Here is a 16,374-nt window from a genome sequence, read left to right on the forward strand (position 1 = left end):
TTCCAGTAATGGCCGTGCCACACAACCGTCAACCTACATCTGCAACGCGCGGCGAACAAGGTTTAAATTCGTGAAAAAAAAAGAGCCGCTTGCTGGGGCCGCAATTTGCTGCCGACCGTGACGCCACTTCGACTGTCGACCCGAGATGCAGCATCTCGGGGAACGGGCACGAGCCGCACGACTGTGCTTGAAGGGATCTCGGAGGCTCTGCCGATTTACGCACACCGTCTCCCGTTGAAGTGTCGGCTGAAACCGCGGCACTGCCGACCGCACACGGACGTATGAACGGATGTCCGTACTCCGTACAGTCCAGTGCGGTCGATGCATGACGCATGACGTGCCTTGGGCCCGGGGTAGGGGGGAAGGGGGCGTGGTTGCGACCTAGGACGGCGCGGCCAAGTCAATGATCTGCAAACAATATTGGTGCATCAAGAAGAAGAACGTTTACGATTCCCACTGTCCAACCCTCGCTCCCCTTGCAGGTGCACCAGACTTATTAACGTTACCCAGATAGTAATGCAGTCGCGCTTGTGGAGGCACAAGAGAAGAGGGGCGGCGGTGGAGACTTGGCACTAACTGCTCGACCACGTAGTCCGTACATACTCTGTACTTTAGTACCCAGTACATTGTAGCATGTATCTTTTTCTCCCTGATGCTTCCTTTTTTTCTTTTCTCGTTTTGTTTGACCAGGCTCTTTACAAGCACCATTATTCAGTATCTGTTCTTCACAGCCAGGCCGGTCCATGCTCGGCTCCCAGGCCGCAGAGGATTTGATCGCTTCCCGGCTTGCACGATGAACGTGGTGACGGGGACCCGTCGAAATCTGGAGTCTGGAAATAACCAGTACCGGGCATGGCGTGGCGTACTGGGTACATGCCGTAACGCGTACTTACATGGATATGCTCCGCAAAACCGCCAAAACTGGCGGCGTCAAACTGCTCCCTCCATCAGGGACGTGTACGTAGCGATCGTCCGAGTTATTCAACTCTCCGTGTCTAAGACTCTGGCATCTGCACGCATGGATCTGGCCGTCTGGTGACGTCTGGTTGGCGACGGAGCTTCCCTGACTTGACTTTTCTTCGTGTCTGTTTCTCCCGAAACCCACCACTACTACTTCCCTCTCTTCTTCACTCCTCCTCCGCCCCGTCGTCGTCCTCGTCGTCCTCGTCGTCCTCGTCCTCGTCCTCGTCGTCGACGTTTGCCTCCAATCTTGGGTCATCGAGTCAATTTTAACCCGAGACCAGGGAGTGAACAAGACGCTCCCCGTCTCCCCGCCTTCGCTTCATACGTACGTCAGTCGACAGGAACGTGCGGCGAGCCAACCAAGCCGCCACCGCCTTGTTTCGGCAGGCGACGCTCGAGACCGCCTCACCTCACTCACCCCAAGCGCCTCCAGGTAGCACCTGTGTGGCCTGTCACGGCTGGAACGGCATTTATCTAAGCCCTTCAAGCTCGTTGTTTTTGTTTTGTCGCGTCCCGCCGCCAGCACCTTGTAATATGCCATAGAAAAACCACGGTTGCTCATCATGGCCGGTTCTCAAGTTTTCGACGATGCTCCCGAGGGGGGATGGAAGGCCGCGCATGGGATTCCCGTGCCTGGTTTTGTCGAGCCAGTTGTAAGTACTCAACTACCAAGCGACTGTCCCGTGCTGGGACCCGTACACAGTACAAGCAAGCAAATCTGCAAATCTGCAGTTTTTGCGTCATGCTCGAGCCCTGTTGCGGCGCATTGTCTATTGCAGCGCGCCCTGCAGCGAGCTCGCTCTCCGAGAGGCTGTGTTTGTCGTTTTGCAGTTCCGTGGCTGACTTGACACCGTCTAGCTCACCGTCACTGTGCTGCTCTTGGCCATGTTCTTCACCCGCAGGAGGAACTACGCCCTGGTCAAACCGAGAGATCGATATCAACCGCCCTCGGGCGAGGAATCGCCCAGGAGTTCTGACGAGTACAGCCACCTCTTGCATCGCCGGCAGAGCGGCCAGTACCCTCCCAAGCGCCGCTCCTGTGGCAGCTGCCTGCGCTTCACGACGCCCAACTCGGGCCGTTTTGCCACCAACTTCCACTCTCGCATCCTGCAAAAGTTTCCCTTTTTGATCGAAATGTTTTACTGGGGCGTCAGTTTCGGCGCGTATAGGTACACCAAGGTTCTCGCCCAGGCGGCCTATGGCGGCCGCAAGAGCATGTGGGATTCGGCCCAGCAGCACGGCCTGTCCATCCTAAACTTCGAGGCATTGTTGTGGGTAGGCAATCGACAGGCACCGGAAAAGTGGCTCGAATGGCAGATCCAACGTTGGTTCCTGCACGGAACCGAGGCGGGCGACTACCGAGCCTGGATCCTGTCCTTTTTGAACCGTGGATATGCCCTTGTGCATCTGCCGGGCACCGTTTCGTTCCTTGCATACTACTACACCACGGCGTCGACCCACGCCCGGTTCTGCACCGTCCGTCGCACCATGACTTTGACCAACTTCCTCGCCTTCGTCATCTTTATTCTCGTCCCCACGATGCCGCCGCGGCTGCTGCCCAAGGAGTACGGATTCGTCGACTCGGTCAGCTTGGAGGATGCCGAGTCCGTCTGGATGGGTGGCGACTTTGTCAATCTGCTTGCTGCCATGCCCAGCATGCACTTTGGCTATGCCTTTTGTATCGGCTGCACCTTTGTTGCCGAGAGTGGCGTTGTCAAGGGCTTGTTCTCGTGGCTGGAGAAGCTGGCAATCCGCCCCTCGGGCCCCCACGAGGACGACGACGAAGACGACGAGGACGAGCCGGTAGAAGCCAGACGCAGCGCCTTTGCAAGGGCCTGCATGTTTGTTTTCGGCATTTGGTACCCCACGTGGATGCTCATCACCATTGTCAGCACAGCCAACCACTACTTTCTCGATGCCTTTGCCGCCGTGTTTGTCGTCTTGGCAGGCTTCATGTGCAACCGAGTGCTGTGCATCTTCCTGCCCGTCGAAGATTACCTACTATGGATGCTGCGCCTCGAGAAGCCGGTTCCAACAACGGGTTGGAAGAAGAATTTGTCCAGTGAGTAACTGGTGATGAGGCATCGCATCGTGAGGAGACGCCGCGTGCGCTCTTGTTGATCATGACTTCGGGGCGCTGGGCTCTACGGAGTTTGTCGGCGTTTAATGGAAGGACGGGCGGACGGAAACATGATACTACATGACGATAGACCGGGGTGGTTCGCTTGTCCACGGCGCAGCTCCCGCCGCCTTTTTTCTATTTTTATTTTTTCCCTTTTTTACCCTAGGCGTTCGCATGAGTAGTACATGGGTATACGTCCCATGACGAGGCTTGGTCCTGAGCCTCGAGCATTGAACAGATGAATTTCAGTTAAATGGGCTGGCTGGCTGGGCGCGTACGCCACAAAGCTGCAGAGTATATGTGCACACCAATCATTGTATATTCAGAATAGATTAATTCCACGACGACAAGGAGGGAGCACCGGCTTAGCCCGTTGCACGTACGCGTGTACAGAATAGATTTATTTCGTGATAGCAAAGAGCACTAGTTCACAGGTGGTGAGGTGTTTATGACAATTAGGCAGCAAGGAGGCCTTGTGTAGTCGTGCTGACTCCTGAGAATAGAAAGATGGATAACATGGCGTACGAGATAGAGCAGCCGGATACGACACAGCCCAAGCTCAAACTTTTTTAATTTTTAATTTTAGTTTCTTTCAGCTCAGCTCACAGCGCGTCGGCTCTGAAGCAAGACTGACGCTTGCCCAAGATTTAACATTCGGAGGCGCAAACGTCTACGCATTACGGTCAAGCATTTCCGCCATGTCGGAGCGACATTGTTTATTAGTCAGCGGTCCGATCACGGCACGCCGTCCGTCACCAGATCTCGTCTCCCCCCTTCCTTTGTTTTTGCCTTGTCCTTGCCCATCGAAGCTGGCAGCGAGCACATCATGACCCGACTTTCGTCTCTTGTTGCGCTGAGCGCAGCCGCTGCGGCAGTGGCACTGCAGCTTCCGCTGCAACGGCCGATCAAGGACGCCCTCGCCAACCCAGCCGACGACCCAAGACACCCAAGACCGCTGGTCACTTCGCATCTCCTGCAGGACACCATCGACCAGCGCAGGCTGCGGGAGCGCGCGGAACAGCTGTATGCACTTGCCCAGAAGTCGGAGGACGAGTTCAACCACCCTACTCGCGTCATTGGGTCGGCCGGTGTGTCTGTTCCTGCTCCAACGGCACTGTTTGGGTCCATCGATTCTGACGGCAGCAGGACACCGTGCCACGCTCGAGTATATCAAATCGGAGCTCACCTCTCTCGGGAGCTACTACAATGTTTCGGAACAGGAGTTCGACGCCTACACAGGCAGGGTTGCGGAATTCCGTCTCGTCGTCATGGATGCAGTGCCCAACACGACCACGGCTTTCGCGTATGTGCCCGCTGCTCAGGGCTGGACGCCCCTTGCTGACGTCGGCCAGGCTCACACCACCGACTACGAATAACGAGCCCGTTTTTGGAGAGGTGGTTCTCGTCCACGGCACGGGCTGCCACGAGTCCGATTATCCCCGCAAGGCCAGGAGCAATATTGTGCTGATAAAGAGGGGTGACTGTGCCTTTGGCGAAAAGTCGCGGCTTGCCGGGGAAGCTGGCGCCGTTGCGGCCGTCATCTACAATACCGACAAGGACGAACTACACGGTGAGCACGACGGCGGTTCCGTATGCCGGCCCGGCGGCGGGCAGTTGCTAATTCTCAATGTCCTCAGGCACCCTGGGCAAGCCCTCGGCCCATCACGTCGCCACCTTTGGCGTCGGCGGAAAGGAAGCTGCCGACTGGGTAGAATACCTGTCGCGCGGGAAGATCATCCACGGATCCGCGTACATGGACGCCAGTGTTGAGACGATTGCGACCAAGAACATCATTGCCCAAACCGTCACCGGCGACAGGGACAACTGCGTCATGCTGGGTGGCCACAGCGACTCGGTCGAGGAGGGCCCGGGCATCAACGACGACGGCTCTGGCTCCCTCTCTCTTGTCGAAGTCGCCTCCCAGCTTACCAAGTTCCGGGTCGCAAACTGCGTCCGCTTCGCCTGGTGGTCAGCCGAGGAGGAGGGGCTGCTGGGCTCCGAACATTACGTCGGGTCCCTCTCCCACGAGGACAATCTCCAGATCAGACTGTTCATGGACTACGACACGATGGCTAGTCCCAACTTTGCCTACCAGATCTACAATGCGACTGACGCGGAGAACCCGGCCGGGTCGGAGTCTCTGAGAGACCTGTACGCGGACTGGTACACCAACAGTGGACTGCACTACACCTTTATCGAGTTTGACGGGCGTTCAGACTACGACCCTTTCGTGAGGGCTGGCATCCCGGCCGGGGGCATTGCTACGGTATGTCCCGACTTCTCTTGCCAGGCCTGGCCTTGCCTGACGACACATACTAACCAGGACTTTTCTGATTTTAGGGCGCCGAGGGCATCAAGACGACGCAGGAACTGGAGCTCTTTGGGGGCGTGGAAGGAGAGTGGTATGACAAAAATTACCATCAAATTGGCGATGATGTGAGCAACCTGAACATGACGGCTTGGGAGGTAAATACCAAGGTAAGTGTCGTTTGGGAGCTGATTTGAACCGCATGGGGCGGCCCTGGCTAACTGGTTCAGCTCATTGCTCATTCTGTCGCGACGTATGCGGCTTCGTTCAAGGACTTTCCTGAAAGAATGGAAGTCTCTCACACGGTTGTCAAGCCTCGCCGCAAATGCAATGCACGCACCGCGCGGTTCTGTCGCGCATAGACGGATGCCACGCCGCTGGATGGTTCAGAGCCCCGGGTGGGTGGTTTATTTTGTGTAAACGCCAGGATCTTCTCGTTCGACTTGTTGCTTGTTGGTGGGCAGGGAGGCATGGGCGTGCTTGGAGGAAGAGTTCTCCAAAGTCGGGAGAGACGAAGAGCTGGAATCATTGGCTGGGCGTGGACAGATGCAATCTCCTCCCAATGTAGACTGATCTAGGACAGCTCGCTACATGTATCTCTTCTTGCAGCAGTAACATGGGGCCTTGAGACAAAGCGACGGCGTATTGCGCGTACGTACTCGTGTACTATGATGGTATGAGTCGACTTGTGGCAGAGATGGAGATGCTGCAGAAGGCCACGGTTACGGATGCTTGATGATATTATACACGGCGCCTGCCACTAGGTTCCCGCAAGTATGTACATAAACAAGGGGGTGCCATGATCGCCACCAGTAGCCGGGTAGAGGTCCAGCATTACGAGTGAAACACGACATGCTCGTGCGAGGTGAATCCACGCGAAGCCGTGCACGAACACACTCGTGTTGGAGCTCGCCGGCCCTGTCCATTGCTTTCTGGACCGAGAGGCCGTGCTTCTCGAGGACGGTGGTGAGGTTGTGCTCGACGCCGGACTTGACGTCCATCCTTTTCGCAGGAGACGATGTCGTCTCGCGTGACCGGTCAGTGGTGGGCCTCCGGGAGAAATGCCAGAGCCAGCAGCTCACGAGCGAGCCTCGCCGCCGAAACTTGGTGCGAGGGCGAGCTTGGCAAGTTGGGGGGACATCGCAGCCGGCTGCTATGCATCCCCGGACGGACGGATGCTCGAAAGCCACCTGCGGCAGGGTGACGCCGTGGGCGTATCTACGAGAGGGTGCCGTCGGCGCTGGCGGCCCTTTGGTTCGCAAAGACAATGGTCGGTACGCAACCAGGCTTATTTATGCAGGGGTATCCGCCGACGGTCCGCCTGCGCATCTCGACGTCCTCGTGCTCGGTCTGAGGCCGGCAGCTGCTGCCGCTGCGCGCGCTGGCCTCGACCTGGCGTGTGAGGCTGTCGAGATATCGCCGTGCGCCGTCTTGAACTGCGTTTGCACGTCGGCCGGGGCCCGCTGCGCCCGTGCCGGCCGTCCGTCGGTCAGCGCCGTATTCTTGCGTGCTTCTTCTCTTCCTGACGTGGGGGGCCATCAGCGTCATCAAAGTAGAAGATCTGGTGCGAGGGGCCGGGCGTCAGTCTCGTCTTGATGAGCCGCCTTGTTCTTGGGCTCTGGCGGCGGGCAAAGGCCGTTTCGGCGCGCCACGTGCCCAGGTCAACCAGTGACCGTGGTCCCGAGTGCCTCTGCGTCCGCAGGCGGTGCCATGGCCGAGGCACAGAAGCAGTCACTCTTTCGATTGCTGTCTGCCTCGTGCTTGAAGCTAGTGCGAGGGCCCTTGGCTGCGTGGCGGTAGAGGGCTGTACGTACCCGGCGATCCAGGCGTCTGCTGCGGCCTTGACCTTGAAGTGATGCGGGTTCAGCGGCGCCTCGGCAGACATGATGGAGCTGAACGTGTCTGGGATGCGAACCGTGGTTGGGTTTCCGCTCATGATGCCCGAAGCTGCGGTTGCAGAAGGGGGATGTGGACGAGATGGGGTCAGAACTGGCCTTGTATTCGAAGGAGTGGCTGGTTGGAAAATCGTAGTAGAAATATTGAAATTGAAGCTAGTTGTGTTTCTAAATGTGGTGTGCCTCTCTGATTCCCGTTTCCTCTGCGGCGGCCTACTGCCTCTTTTTATACGTGGCAGTACTTTCTCGCATCTTTGTAAAAGCCTCGCAATGGCCTTGGCCTCCCATGGTTTCCGGTGCCCGAATTCCCCCTGGTTGATGCTCAGTCTCCAAAAATCGAACGCGGCAAGAATGCCTGGATGGGAACTTGCGAGCCAGCCGGGAGCAGAGCCATCTTCCCTCAGTTCGTCGTGGTGGTGGCTGGACCACGGAAATTTGCCTCTTAAGGAAGTGCCCCGATCTCCGCCGCTCGATAGCCGCAGGGAGTTATTCTCCAGTGGCTCTTTATGGTGTCTCGATGAATCACACGATTCGGAACGCTTCTGTTTCTGGACACGGGCTCACGAGCTCACGTCAACGACTCGGCCTTCTACCACAAGTGAGCAGCGGACGAAAGGACCTCCCGGGCGCTCTCTGGTGAGGCTCGGCGCTGACTGACTGGCGTGACACCCCTCGGCCAGGGTATATTCTACTAGAACCAAATATCTCAAGGAGCCCGCCATGTTCAGGTTCGCCGGCGAGCTTGACGCACTGCCATTCATCATGGATCCCGCGGCGCACAAACTACGCCGCGGCATTGTGAGCCCCATGTTCTCCCCCCCCGTGCTGTGCAGGACTTCGCGCCCGCCGCCCTCCAAATTACCAGGGCTGCCCTGTTAAAGGTGGGAGAAGCCCATGCGGCAGGAGTTCCCGTGAGCCTGAGGAGGCTGGAGTCGAATTTTGCGGTACGACAAGACCAAAGTCTCACCCCCTGGGCCCCTGAGCTGCTGTCCGCGCCGGGCTTGCTAATAGACTTTATAGATGGACATTATTATGAAATTATGCTTTGGCAGGGATGTGAACTGCACCGGCGGATCAAGGGAATCGGCCGCCATCGTCGACTCCATGATAACCCTGTCCCGCAGCTTCGCTCTGATCAAGCATTTCCCCATCCTCGGGACTGCGATGCAATCGTTTCCCAGCCCAATCCTGGCGCGTATTCTCCCCGGCTTCGTCGACTTTCGCAAGGTGAGTTGTTGCCAAGAAAAACGGTCTTGGATCCAGATGCTTGGCCTATTTGTGTCTGGCACGTCTGACATGTTCGCCAAACTTCCGCAGCAATGCGCTGCGTGGGTCGCCGAGGTCCGTGAGAGACATCAAAACGGCGTATGCAGAGACGAGTCTGGCCGGCAGACTGTCTTTGACGCGATCCTCGAGGCCGAGCCCGAGCGCACAACTAAAGGGCTGGTGGACGAGGCTTTTTCCCTTGTTGTTGGGGCGCGGAGGCCACGGTGACCACTACAACCTACGGCGTATGGTGCGTCTTGAAGAATCCGGAGGTCCAGAGGAGACTGCTGGATGAACTCAGCACGGTGGAGACGGACGACGATGGGTTGATGAAACATGGTAACCTGATCAAGCTGCCCTATCTGGTCAGTTGAGCCGGCGCCGTCGTCCCATGTCATTTCATGCCGAGTCCCTAACCCGCAGCGCCGCGGCGGTCTCCCAAGGTGCCGTCATACACGAGACTCTCCGCATATCTTCCCCGGCCCGGTATTCTCACGCGCCTTGTGCCGGCTGGGGGGACGAGATACGGAACATGCTTCCTGCCGGAGGGGGTGCGTACCCGATGTTTGTCTCGTCATTGCTTTGGCCTGGGAGACGAGTATACATACGTACATGTTCGCTGATGCGGTTTTCAACTAGACTTCCGTCTCGACGGCTCAACGTATGATGCATTACGACCCCGGGCTCTTCCCCGATCCCGACGTCTTCCTGCCGGGAAGGTGGCTGGGGGACAACGCGCAGGCGTCCAGGGCAAATCTGCTGCCGGATATCGCAGGACCCAGATGAACAGCCGTGCAAAGCTTCACGCTACCAGGGCGCATGGCAGGGCCCAAATCGCTTGGCGAAAGCCTGAAACACCATGGCGGAGCGCAATCAAGCTGTATCGGGGTCCAAAGGCAATGGCCAAAGACGAGGCTGGACGCCATGTAGATTCGGATATATAGCTTCTGTTGACGCTGGTGTTTGAGTCTTCGCGGGTCTCGAGTATCGAGCCTTGATTTGCATGTGCGTGCATGACACGTCACCTGATGTCCCCGCAGCCCGCGTCCGGACGAGGGTTGCTCTTGGCTCAGCGGCAACCTCCATGGCCGAGCAGGAAATTGAACCAAACAAATTGCAACCCACCAGCTTGCACATGCTGCGTCTACCCAACGAGCTTGTCCCGGCGATTGCTGCGGAGCCGACGTCTGAGAGAGACATCAATGCGCCAGCTCGAACGAACCGGAGGCTCTTCTCCTGCCTTGACCAAGTTCTGTACTCCCGCAGCATCCAATGTTCCAACAGCTGAGCACTCAAATGGGCCGCCACCCGTGGCCAGGAACCTACGGCCAAGAAAGCGCTAGGCTACGGCGCGAGGTGTGTAGGCGAGGCCTTGGTGCTGTCGGCAGAGAACGGGCACCAAGGCGTCACAAGCATGTTGCTTTCCATCTACGACCCTGAGCAAAGCACAGAGGCTAAACAAGGCCAGGAGGCGCTCTCGCAGGCCGTCGCCGGGGGTGACACGTCTATTTTTAAGCTCCTTCTGGATTCGGGAAAGCTTCATGTCGACTCGAGGGACAGCCATGGCCGAACGCCGCTGTCGCAAGCCGCGTCGACTGGCTGCGAGCCGATTGTCAGGATGCTACTAGACACCAGAAGGGTTGAAATCGATTCGAGGGATGCCTGGGGCCGGACACCGCTGTCATATGCCGTCACCATGGAATCCGAGTCCGTTGTCAGGCTTCTGCTAGATACAGGAAAGGTCGAAATCGATTCGAGGGACAACTGTGGCCGAACGCCGCTGTCGCAAGCCAGGTCCAGGGGCTACGCGTCTATCGTCAGGCTGCTGCTAGACTCTGAAAAGGCCAAAATCGATTCTTAGCCACAACCTGGGCGCCCATGTTATTAGTGCCCATTCTATGCCATGAACGCGTCGTGCCGAGCAAGTCCTGAGCGCTTGGATTACGATGCCATTGCATGGTTTCTTGTAACAAGGCTGCGAGGACGTAGACTGTCCAATCGAATTACAGGCAAAGGTTGGCAAGGCATGCGAGCGGCGGTGGGGTTGTCCACACTCAAAACGTCTCAAGGTTCGAGAATATACGACAGCTCGAGCGCTCAATCCCACATGGCCAACCCTTGCTTGGCTCTTGGCCGACTTGACTAATGGAAATCAAGGCACGAGGCAAGGCGGCAGAGCCTTTACTCGAGACGATGCAGGGAACAAATGCCACGCACATTCCACAGCCACCCAGTCCCTGGTACCCGGAAGAGGCTTTGTCGGACCAGTTCTTCCCGTGTTGCTCTTTGGTGTTTCCAAACCGGAGAACGACCGACCCTGCAGCCCCCTTTGCAAGTTATTGTTGCATATGGTATTTTTGAGTTTTGGCATTCCTTGGCTGTCACCATGCATGGATGACTTGCTTCCTTGTTGTAACTTTTACTTGCCCAACCTTGACCTACGGAGGCGAGCCTCAGGTCCTGCCGTCTTGCCATATGAACATGTTCGAAGAACGAGTTGGGGACGCCGCAGCGCTCGCGTATATGATGTATATATATATGATATATATATCTATATATATATATTTATATTTATAGCACGGCTGCAATAGTGGTGCTTTTTTTCTGGGCCGTCAAGCGAATCCCCCACTCGTTCATCGTTCACTCTCATCATGTTCAACACTTGGAAACAGAGCAGCGACTCGTATGTAATCCTGCCAACAGGACCGCCATTTGAACGGCCACGAAATGGCCAGCCTCGGCGATCAGCCTGCAATGCTTGCCGTAATAGCAAGGTGTGCTCTGCTCAACTTTGAACCCTCAAGCTAATCTATCAACTTGATCTCCGTGGATGGACCGCAGGTTTTGAGATGCCTTCTAACCTTGATGCAAATGCTCCCTGCACCTAGATTCGATGTACCAGCGAGCTGACTGGATGCCGGAACTGTCAAAAAAGGAGCCTGAACTGCCAGTACGGGACCCAAGGCGACGCTGAACTCAACATCGGGGCCGTCCAGGGGCGACGCCGGCCGAGGCAAAGATCTGGAGTAGCTGTGCCTGCGTCCACATCTCCCCGCCCACGTGAAGCCATACCTGGAGGCCATCTCGTCAGTCCGCGGTCTTGGGATGTCGGCGAGCTTCTCTCGGACGATGTCGATAGGTCCCAGATCGAGGTCTATCGCAAGGAGACGGATTGGTCAGATTTGGAAATCACGTTTGCTTCGGCAACCGCCATCTCGTCTGCATCTCGCCCGGCCTCTCGCAACCCCAGCACCCATGCCGCCAGTCCCCGATCCGACACCCCTCTGAACTCCGCCGTCGGCATGTTTGACTTGATCGACCGTCCCGAGCAGATGCCGAGGGGCGACATGGAGGCTTTCCTGGCCCAATCGCCCCTCGAATACTCCATGCGCCTCTCGGGAAGTAATCTCTGCCCGCCCGAGGGCTCCTCCCCTCTCCTTCATCTTCTGGCCACTTCGGATACCACGACGCCGGCGGACGTGGTGTTGACCAAAGACGACGCAGCTCAAAGCATGCCGCCTGTCGTCGAAAACAACAACAACAACAACAACAACACCTGCCCATGTCCCGTCACCGCTTTGGACACGTGGGAGATGCTCATGACCAACATTTCCTCCAAGGAGCCCGCCACGGATGATTTCGTGCGATGCCAAAGGGCGGCCATGTCGAGCTGCGAGGCACTCGTCCGCTGCCACGCGTGTTCCTCGCGGTCGCAAGACGTCATGCTTCTCATCGACATGTGCGCAAAGCTCCTCGAAAGCCTGAAGACGCAGCATGGGCAACTCTTCACCTGCCACCAGCAGAGTTTCAGCGAGCGCCGTCTGGCAGAGTACGGGCACGCGACAGAAGACGGGATGGTGGACGACGGCGAGGGCGATTTCGACAACGACGACAACGACGACAACGGCGGCGGCGACGACGACGACAACGAGGAGGAGGACCACGCCCCCAGGAGCCCGTGGATGGCACGGATGCGAAGGCTCGGGCGCTTGATAGCCAGAGTCGGGGCTTTGCTAGACGGGGACGAGTGGTTGACACACAGGTGCATCCTTCAGGGCGTGCAAGTGCGGTTCACAAGCGTCTTGTTCGACTGGCAACATTGAGTGGGAGCATCTTCAGCCAAGGCCGTTGGTCATTGAACGCAGGCGGCGTCTCTCCCGAAGACGAGATGAATGGACATGGGCGAGCGAATCGAGACCGACTCCGTGGCATGATGTAGTTACTGCTTAGCGCATGGTGGAGGCTGGGCTGCCCCGGCCAGGAGCCCTACAGCGAATATACATATCTTGGCCGAATCTTGCAACGGTTGCTGCGGATGTGTTTCGACGGCCCAGACGTGTTGGGTCTGGGGCCGAATAGCCCGGCCGTTATTTTCCACCGCGTAGGTGCAGACACTGCAAAGACGTCGGATGTCTCCCAGAAACGGCTACTTGTCCCTGTGAACCCTCACTGCCCAAGGCCGACGACGGCCAAACCCGGATCCAGCGCCGAGGAAAAGGGGGCGAAGGGGCCGCCGCGTGAGAAATAGGGCGCATGGGCAGATTGAGTGGTAGTTGGATGGATTCCTGGTCGCTCCTTTGTGTTCGTCCGCGTCTCATCACAGTCGTCATCTGATAAATGATGATTGTCCCGTCTCCCGCGGCGGCGTCTGACTCGGGGCTCGGGAGACGGGCCAAACATGAGTCGACGCGGACGATGGCTCAAATAGGCAGCCGCCGAAGCTCGGCGAACTCGGCCCACCTTGTTCCCGCGGATTGTTTCCGTGGGCGCGCGCGCGCCACGCTTGACCACCTCCTCCCTCACCCCCTCGTCACCTGACCTGAGCGCGCCTCCGTTCCGCAGCTTCGGTTTCCACCACCATCATCAATCATCATGACCGACGCGGCGGCAGCGTCACGAACCTCGCCCACGGCATCCGGGGCCCAATGGGTATCGGGCACCTTGCCAATGTGACTGTGGATGGCGACCTTGCCGCGGCGTTTGTTCCGCTCCCCGTCTTCTTTTGCCTGTACGGCCAACGCATCAGGGAGTCGAAGCGTTCTCGGTGCGTCGCGTTCTGAGCTCCTTGGGGCCGAGGCGTGTTGCGCTGCAGAAATGCAGCCGGTATGAGACGATGAGCCGCGATTGGCCTCTTCACCCAGAAAAACCAGGCGAGTCATCGCTGCGTGTTGTTGCATGGCGCGCATCCGAGATCCGACGACCTCTAACCCCGACAACTCTACCCTGCGATGGCTGCCGCCGAAGGCACGTGACGCGGCCCGCGGTCGCGAGGTCGACAACTGCCAAGTTGACATGTTGGAGCACTGCACTGCATGCGCGCCTCGTGGCATCGCCACGGCATGGAATGGGAACCATGAGAATGAAATGTCGAAGCATGGTCCCGCTTGCAACGAGGCCAGCCAGATGCCTCCGCTCCAACCTCCGCAGAGCACGCGTGCTTTGATCTTAAACTCAACATGATCGTGCCAAGCAGCAGCGCGGCCATCTTGTCCCAAGCACGGTCTACCCATGGGCCAAGGCTAGAAAACTTGTCTCAGCATGCTCTTCTTATGTGTGAAATCGCCCTTCGCCCCGCGCACCCGCTCCAGCAGGCATCAGGGAGCGTGCGCTTCACCAAGCACATCCGTCTCCGAGGCGACGTTGAAAACAAGCTGGACTTGTCACACCGTGCGTTCAGTATATCAGGGGGGCTGGGGCCTGGATAATGGTCTCTGAGAGGCGGTTATTACAGAACCTTCCATCGTCACACGCGGGGCTTCGAGTCAACATCACCCGGGCGTATCATAGACGCGCACTTCCCCTGATGGCTTACGTCGAGTCAAGATTGTGTGGGGAGTAGTTTATGCGCCGCTAATATATACGCAGAAGAACGCTGCACCCTTTCAAGCCCAGTCTCCCAGTCTTACGGGTGCACCACGACTGCCTTTGCTCTTAACCATGACACTGGTGACCTCAGGACCTCAAATAGTGGTTTGTGGCCTCGGGGCCTAATCCAACTATTTCGAATCCTTTCTTTTTCCAGCGCCGGGGAACACCGACAACTCCTGAACGAGCTTGCCGCCAACGTCATCTCGCCGCCTGTCGCCGTTCAGGCGCACCCGTTGAACGCCGCATCGACCGCACATATTTGCCGCGAAATGCGAGCCAGACGGGCCGAAGGGGCCGAGGGGTCCGCCGCAGGAGTAGCGGACGGCCCATTTTGAAACTCAGAGAGGCGGTAGTCCCGCATACTGGCCGCCCCGCCTGTGCCTTGCGGTTGATAATGGGTATATGTATGAGTAGGCTTGCGAGGCGTGGAGCTGAGGAGAGAAGATCTTAGCAGTTGGCTCGGATACATGCTGGGGTGGAATGGAGTTGCTTACCCGTCATAAGCGGCCCGATTAGACCTCATGGCGGAAGACGAAATTTGGTGTTCGCGAGACGGCAAATCCTCATGTGCCTATTTGCACTGCTCTTCTACTTTTGACACACGAAATCTGCGCTGAAGACGATTCTGTTGATGGGTGCCTGGGCAAGATTCGGCGGCTTTCGTTTTGGACGGGGAATGGCTCCAAGGAGAAGGAGGCGGAGTGTACGGCGAACCTGCGAGATCCTCAACGGCAGCGAGAACCGCCTGACCCCATGCTTTACATCCCCCCATTGCTCACTGATAAGCCTCATACATGCTTGAGTAATCCTCACCACGGGGTGTCGCTCTGGGGTGCCTTGGGTTGGGCAGCACGACACGTATATTGAAGTATCACATTCGCATTTTTGGTACGCTGAACCAAACGGCCAGGAGGATCCATCCAGAGTCATCGGCCACGGAACAATCGGTCTTTTGTCGGTATACCTAGCTACACACAGCTTGAAGCTTGGACATGGCATGTGCAGCTCAGGCTCTTGGAAATTAGCTGACTGGAGTCGTGGCTGTACCCTCGGGAGTGTAGAATTCTCGTCGTAGATGAGCCCCTACCCCCAGAGACATAAGGCTGCTGTGTGCTACCATCCCTCGGCCGGGGACCATAGTAGTTGTGCTGGAAATTCGTGCCTTCGGTGCGCTCTATGTGATGGCCAAAGACAGTCTGGATAGGAGTAGCTAGTCTCTTCCAACTAGTCTTCATCCTCACATTTGTCCACGACTTATTTCTCATTTTACCATTCGCTGGGCGCACCGGCTCGTCTCTTCGCGTAGTTATGAATGCCCCTTTGACTCAGAAATCAGCCTCTCATGGCGCGTCCCTTGAAAAGGGTTTGACCACAAAACTCCGAAAGAATTTGGACAACAGCAGACTCATCGGCAATGCTGAGGAGCCAGGGCTGATCGCCTCGCAGGGACAAATGATAAAGGCTGGCCAGGAAATGCTGGCCATTCGTTCAACAAATATGTCCCCTGAATGCAGAGGTGTCGGTTAGTTGGGCCTCCATGACACCATCTCTATGTGTATGCAGGCAGCCGTCGAGTGGCACAGCAGATTGTATGTAACGAGTGTATTGTAACAAGGCTGGTCAGGAATGCGGCATGTAAGCTAGTCCGTCTCAGAAGATCCACCTTGGTTTTGTTGCTCTGATTTTCATTCCTTTGATTCTCTCGGTTCAGCCGGGAAACCGCGGCTGAGACAGCGGAAGAAAGGTTGTCAGGCCGCCTCTCATGCGTACATGTTCTGGGATAGTCGAGGGAGACGGATTATACTGAGTAACTATCGACGGAACGATCTGGGGAGTAAACTTTGAACTGCATTCTCAGAGAAAATAAAAACAAAAGGGAAACTGACAGGAGCAAGCATATACCCGAATATATGTTTGCACCTCAATCTAGCACCGCAGCGTCCAGGAGGCGA

At 57.2% G+C, this 16,374-nt stretch overlaps 7 protein-coding genes across 7 annotated transcripts; 5 read left to right on the forward strand and 2 right to left on the reverse strand.

Moving 5' to 3' along the window:
• Positions 1–1,526: 1,526 nt before the first annotated feature.
• On the forward strand, positions 1,527–3,033 carry MAM_02553 (uncharacterized protein; the record flags this gene model as incomplete). Its single annotated transcript, XM_040821352.1, has 2 exons — positions 1,527–1,616; positions 1,822–3,033. 2 exons carry the CDS (start codon positions 1,527–1,529, stop codon positions 3,031–3,033), a joined length of 1,302 nt encoding a protein of 433 aa, XP_040680766.1.
• An 878-nt stretch (positions 3,034–3,911) lies between these two features.
• On the forward strand, positions 3,912–5,755 carry MAM_02554 (aminopeptidase Y precursor; the record flags this gene model as incomplete). The annotated part of the gene is made up of 6 exons (XM_040821353.1): positions 3,912–4,173; positions 4,232–4,388; positions 4,438–4,655; positions 4,723–5,351; positions 5,426–5,563; positions 5,624–5,755. The coding sequence occupies 6 exons, from the start codon at positions 3,912–3,914 to the stop codon at positions 5,753–5,755; spliced, it is 1,536 nt and encodes a 511-aa protein (XP_040680767.1).
• Positions 5,756–6,611: 856 nt separating this feature from the next.
• On the reverse strand, positions 6,612–7,329 carry MAM_02555 (uncharacterized protein; the record flags this gene model as incomplete). The annotated part of the gene is made up of 2 exons (XM_040821354.1): positions 6,612–6,915; positions 7,208–7,329. 2 exons carry the CDS (start codon positions 7,327–7,329, stop codon positions 6,612–6,614), a joined length of 426 nt encoding a protein of 141 aa, XP_040680768.1.
• Positions 7,330–8,050: 721 nt separating this feature from the next.
• Positions 8,051–8,782, forward strand: MAM_02556 (calcineurin-dependent; the record flags this gene model as incomplete). Its single annotated transcript, XM_040821355.1, has 2 exons — positions 8,051–8,086; positions 8,309–8,782. The coding sequence occupies 2 exons, from the start codon at positions 8,051–8,053 to the stop codon at positions 8,780–8,782; spliced, it is 510 nt and encodes a 169-aa protein (XP_040680769.1).
• A 1,186-nt stretch (positions 8,783–9,968) lies between these two features.
• MAM_02557 (Ankyrin repeat-containing domain protein) lies at positions 9,969–10,415 on the forward strand (the record flags this gene model as incomplete). The annotated part of the gene is made up of 1 exon (XM_040821356.1): positions 9,969–10,415. One exon carries the CDS (start codon positions 9,969–9,971, stop codon positions 10,413–10,415), a length of 447 nt encoding a protein of 148 aa, XP_040680770.1.
• A 790-nt stretch (positions 10,416–11,205) lies between these two features.
• On the forward strand, positions 11,206–12,657 carry MAM_02558 (uncharacterized protein; the record flags this gene model as incomplete). Its single annotated transcript, XM_040821357.1, has 2 exons — positions 11,206–11,237; positions 11,490–12,657. 2 exons carry the CDS (start codon positions 11,206–11,208, stop codon positions 12,655–12,657), a joined length of 1,200 nt encoding a protein of 399 aa, XP_040680771.1.
• Positions 12,658–13,353: 696 nt separating this feature from the next.
• On the reverse strand, positions 13,354–13,848 carry MAM_02559 (uncharacterized protein; the record flags this gene model as incomplete). Its single annotated transcript, XM_040821358.1, has 1 exon — positions 13,354–13,848. The coding sequence occupies one exon, from the start codon at positions 13,846–13,848 to the stop codon at positions 13,354–13,356; it is 495 nt and encodes a 164-aa protein (XP_040680772.1).
• Between the last annotated feature and the right edge of the window lie 2,526 nt (positions 13,849–16,374).

This window comes from Metarhizium album, assembly GCF_000804445.1.
Source record: "Metarhizium album ARSEF 1941 chromosome Unknown scaffold_4, whole genome shotgun sequence".
NCBI lineage: Eukaryota > Fungi > Ascomycota > Sordariomycetes > Hypocreales > Clavicipitaceae > Metarhizium > Metarhizium album.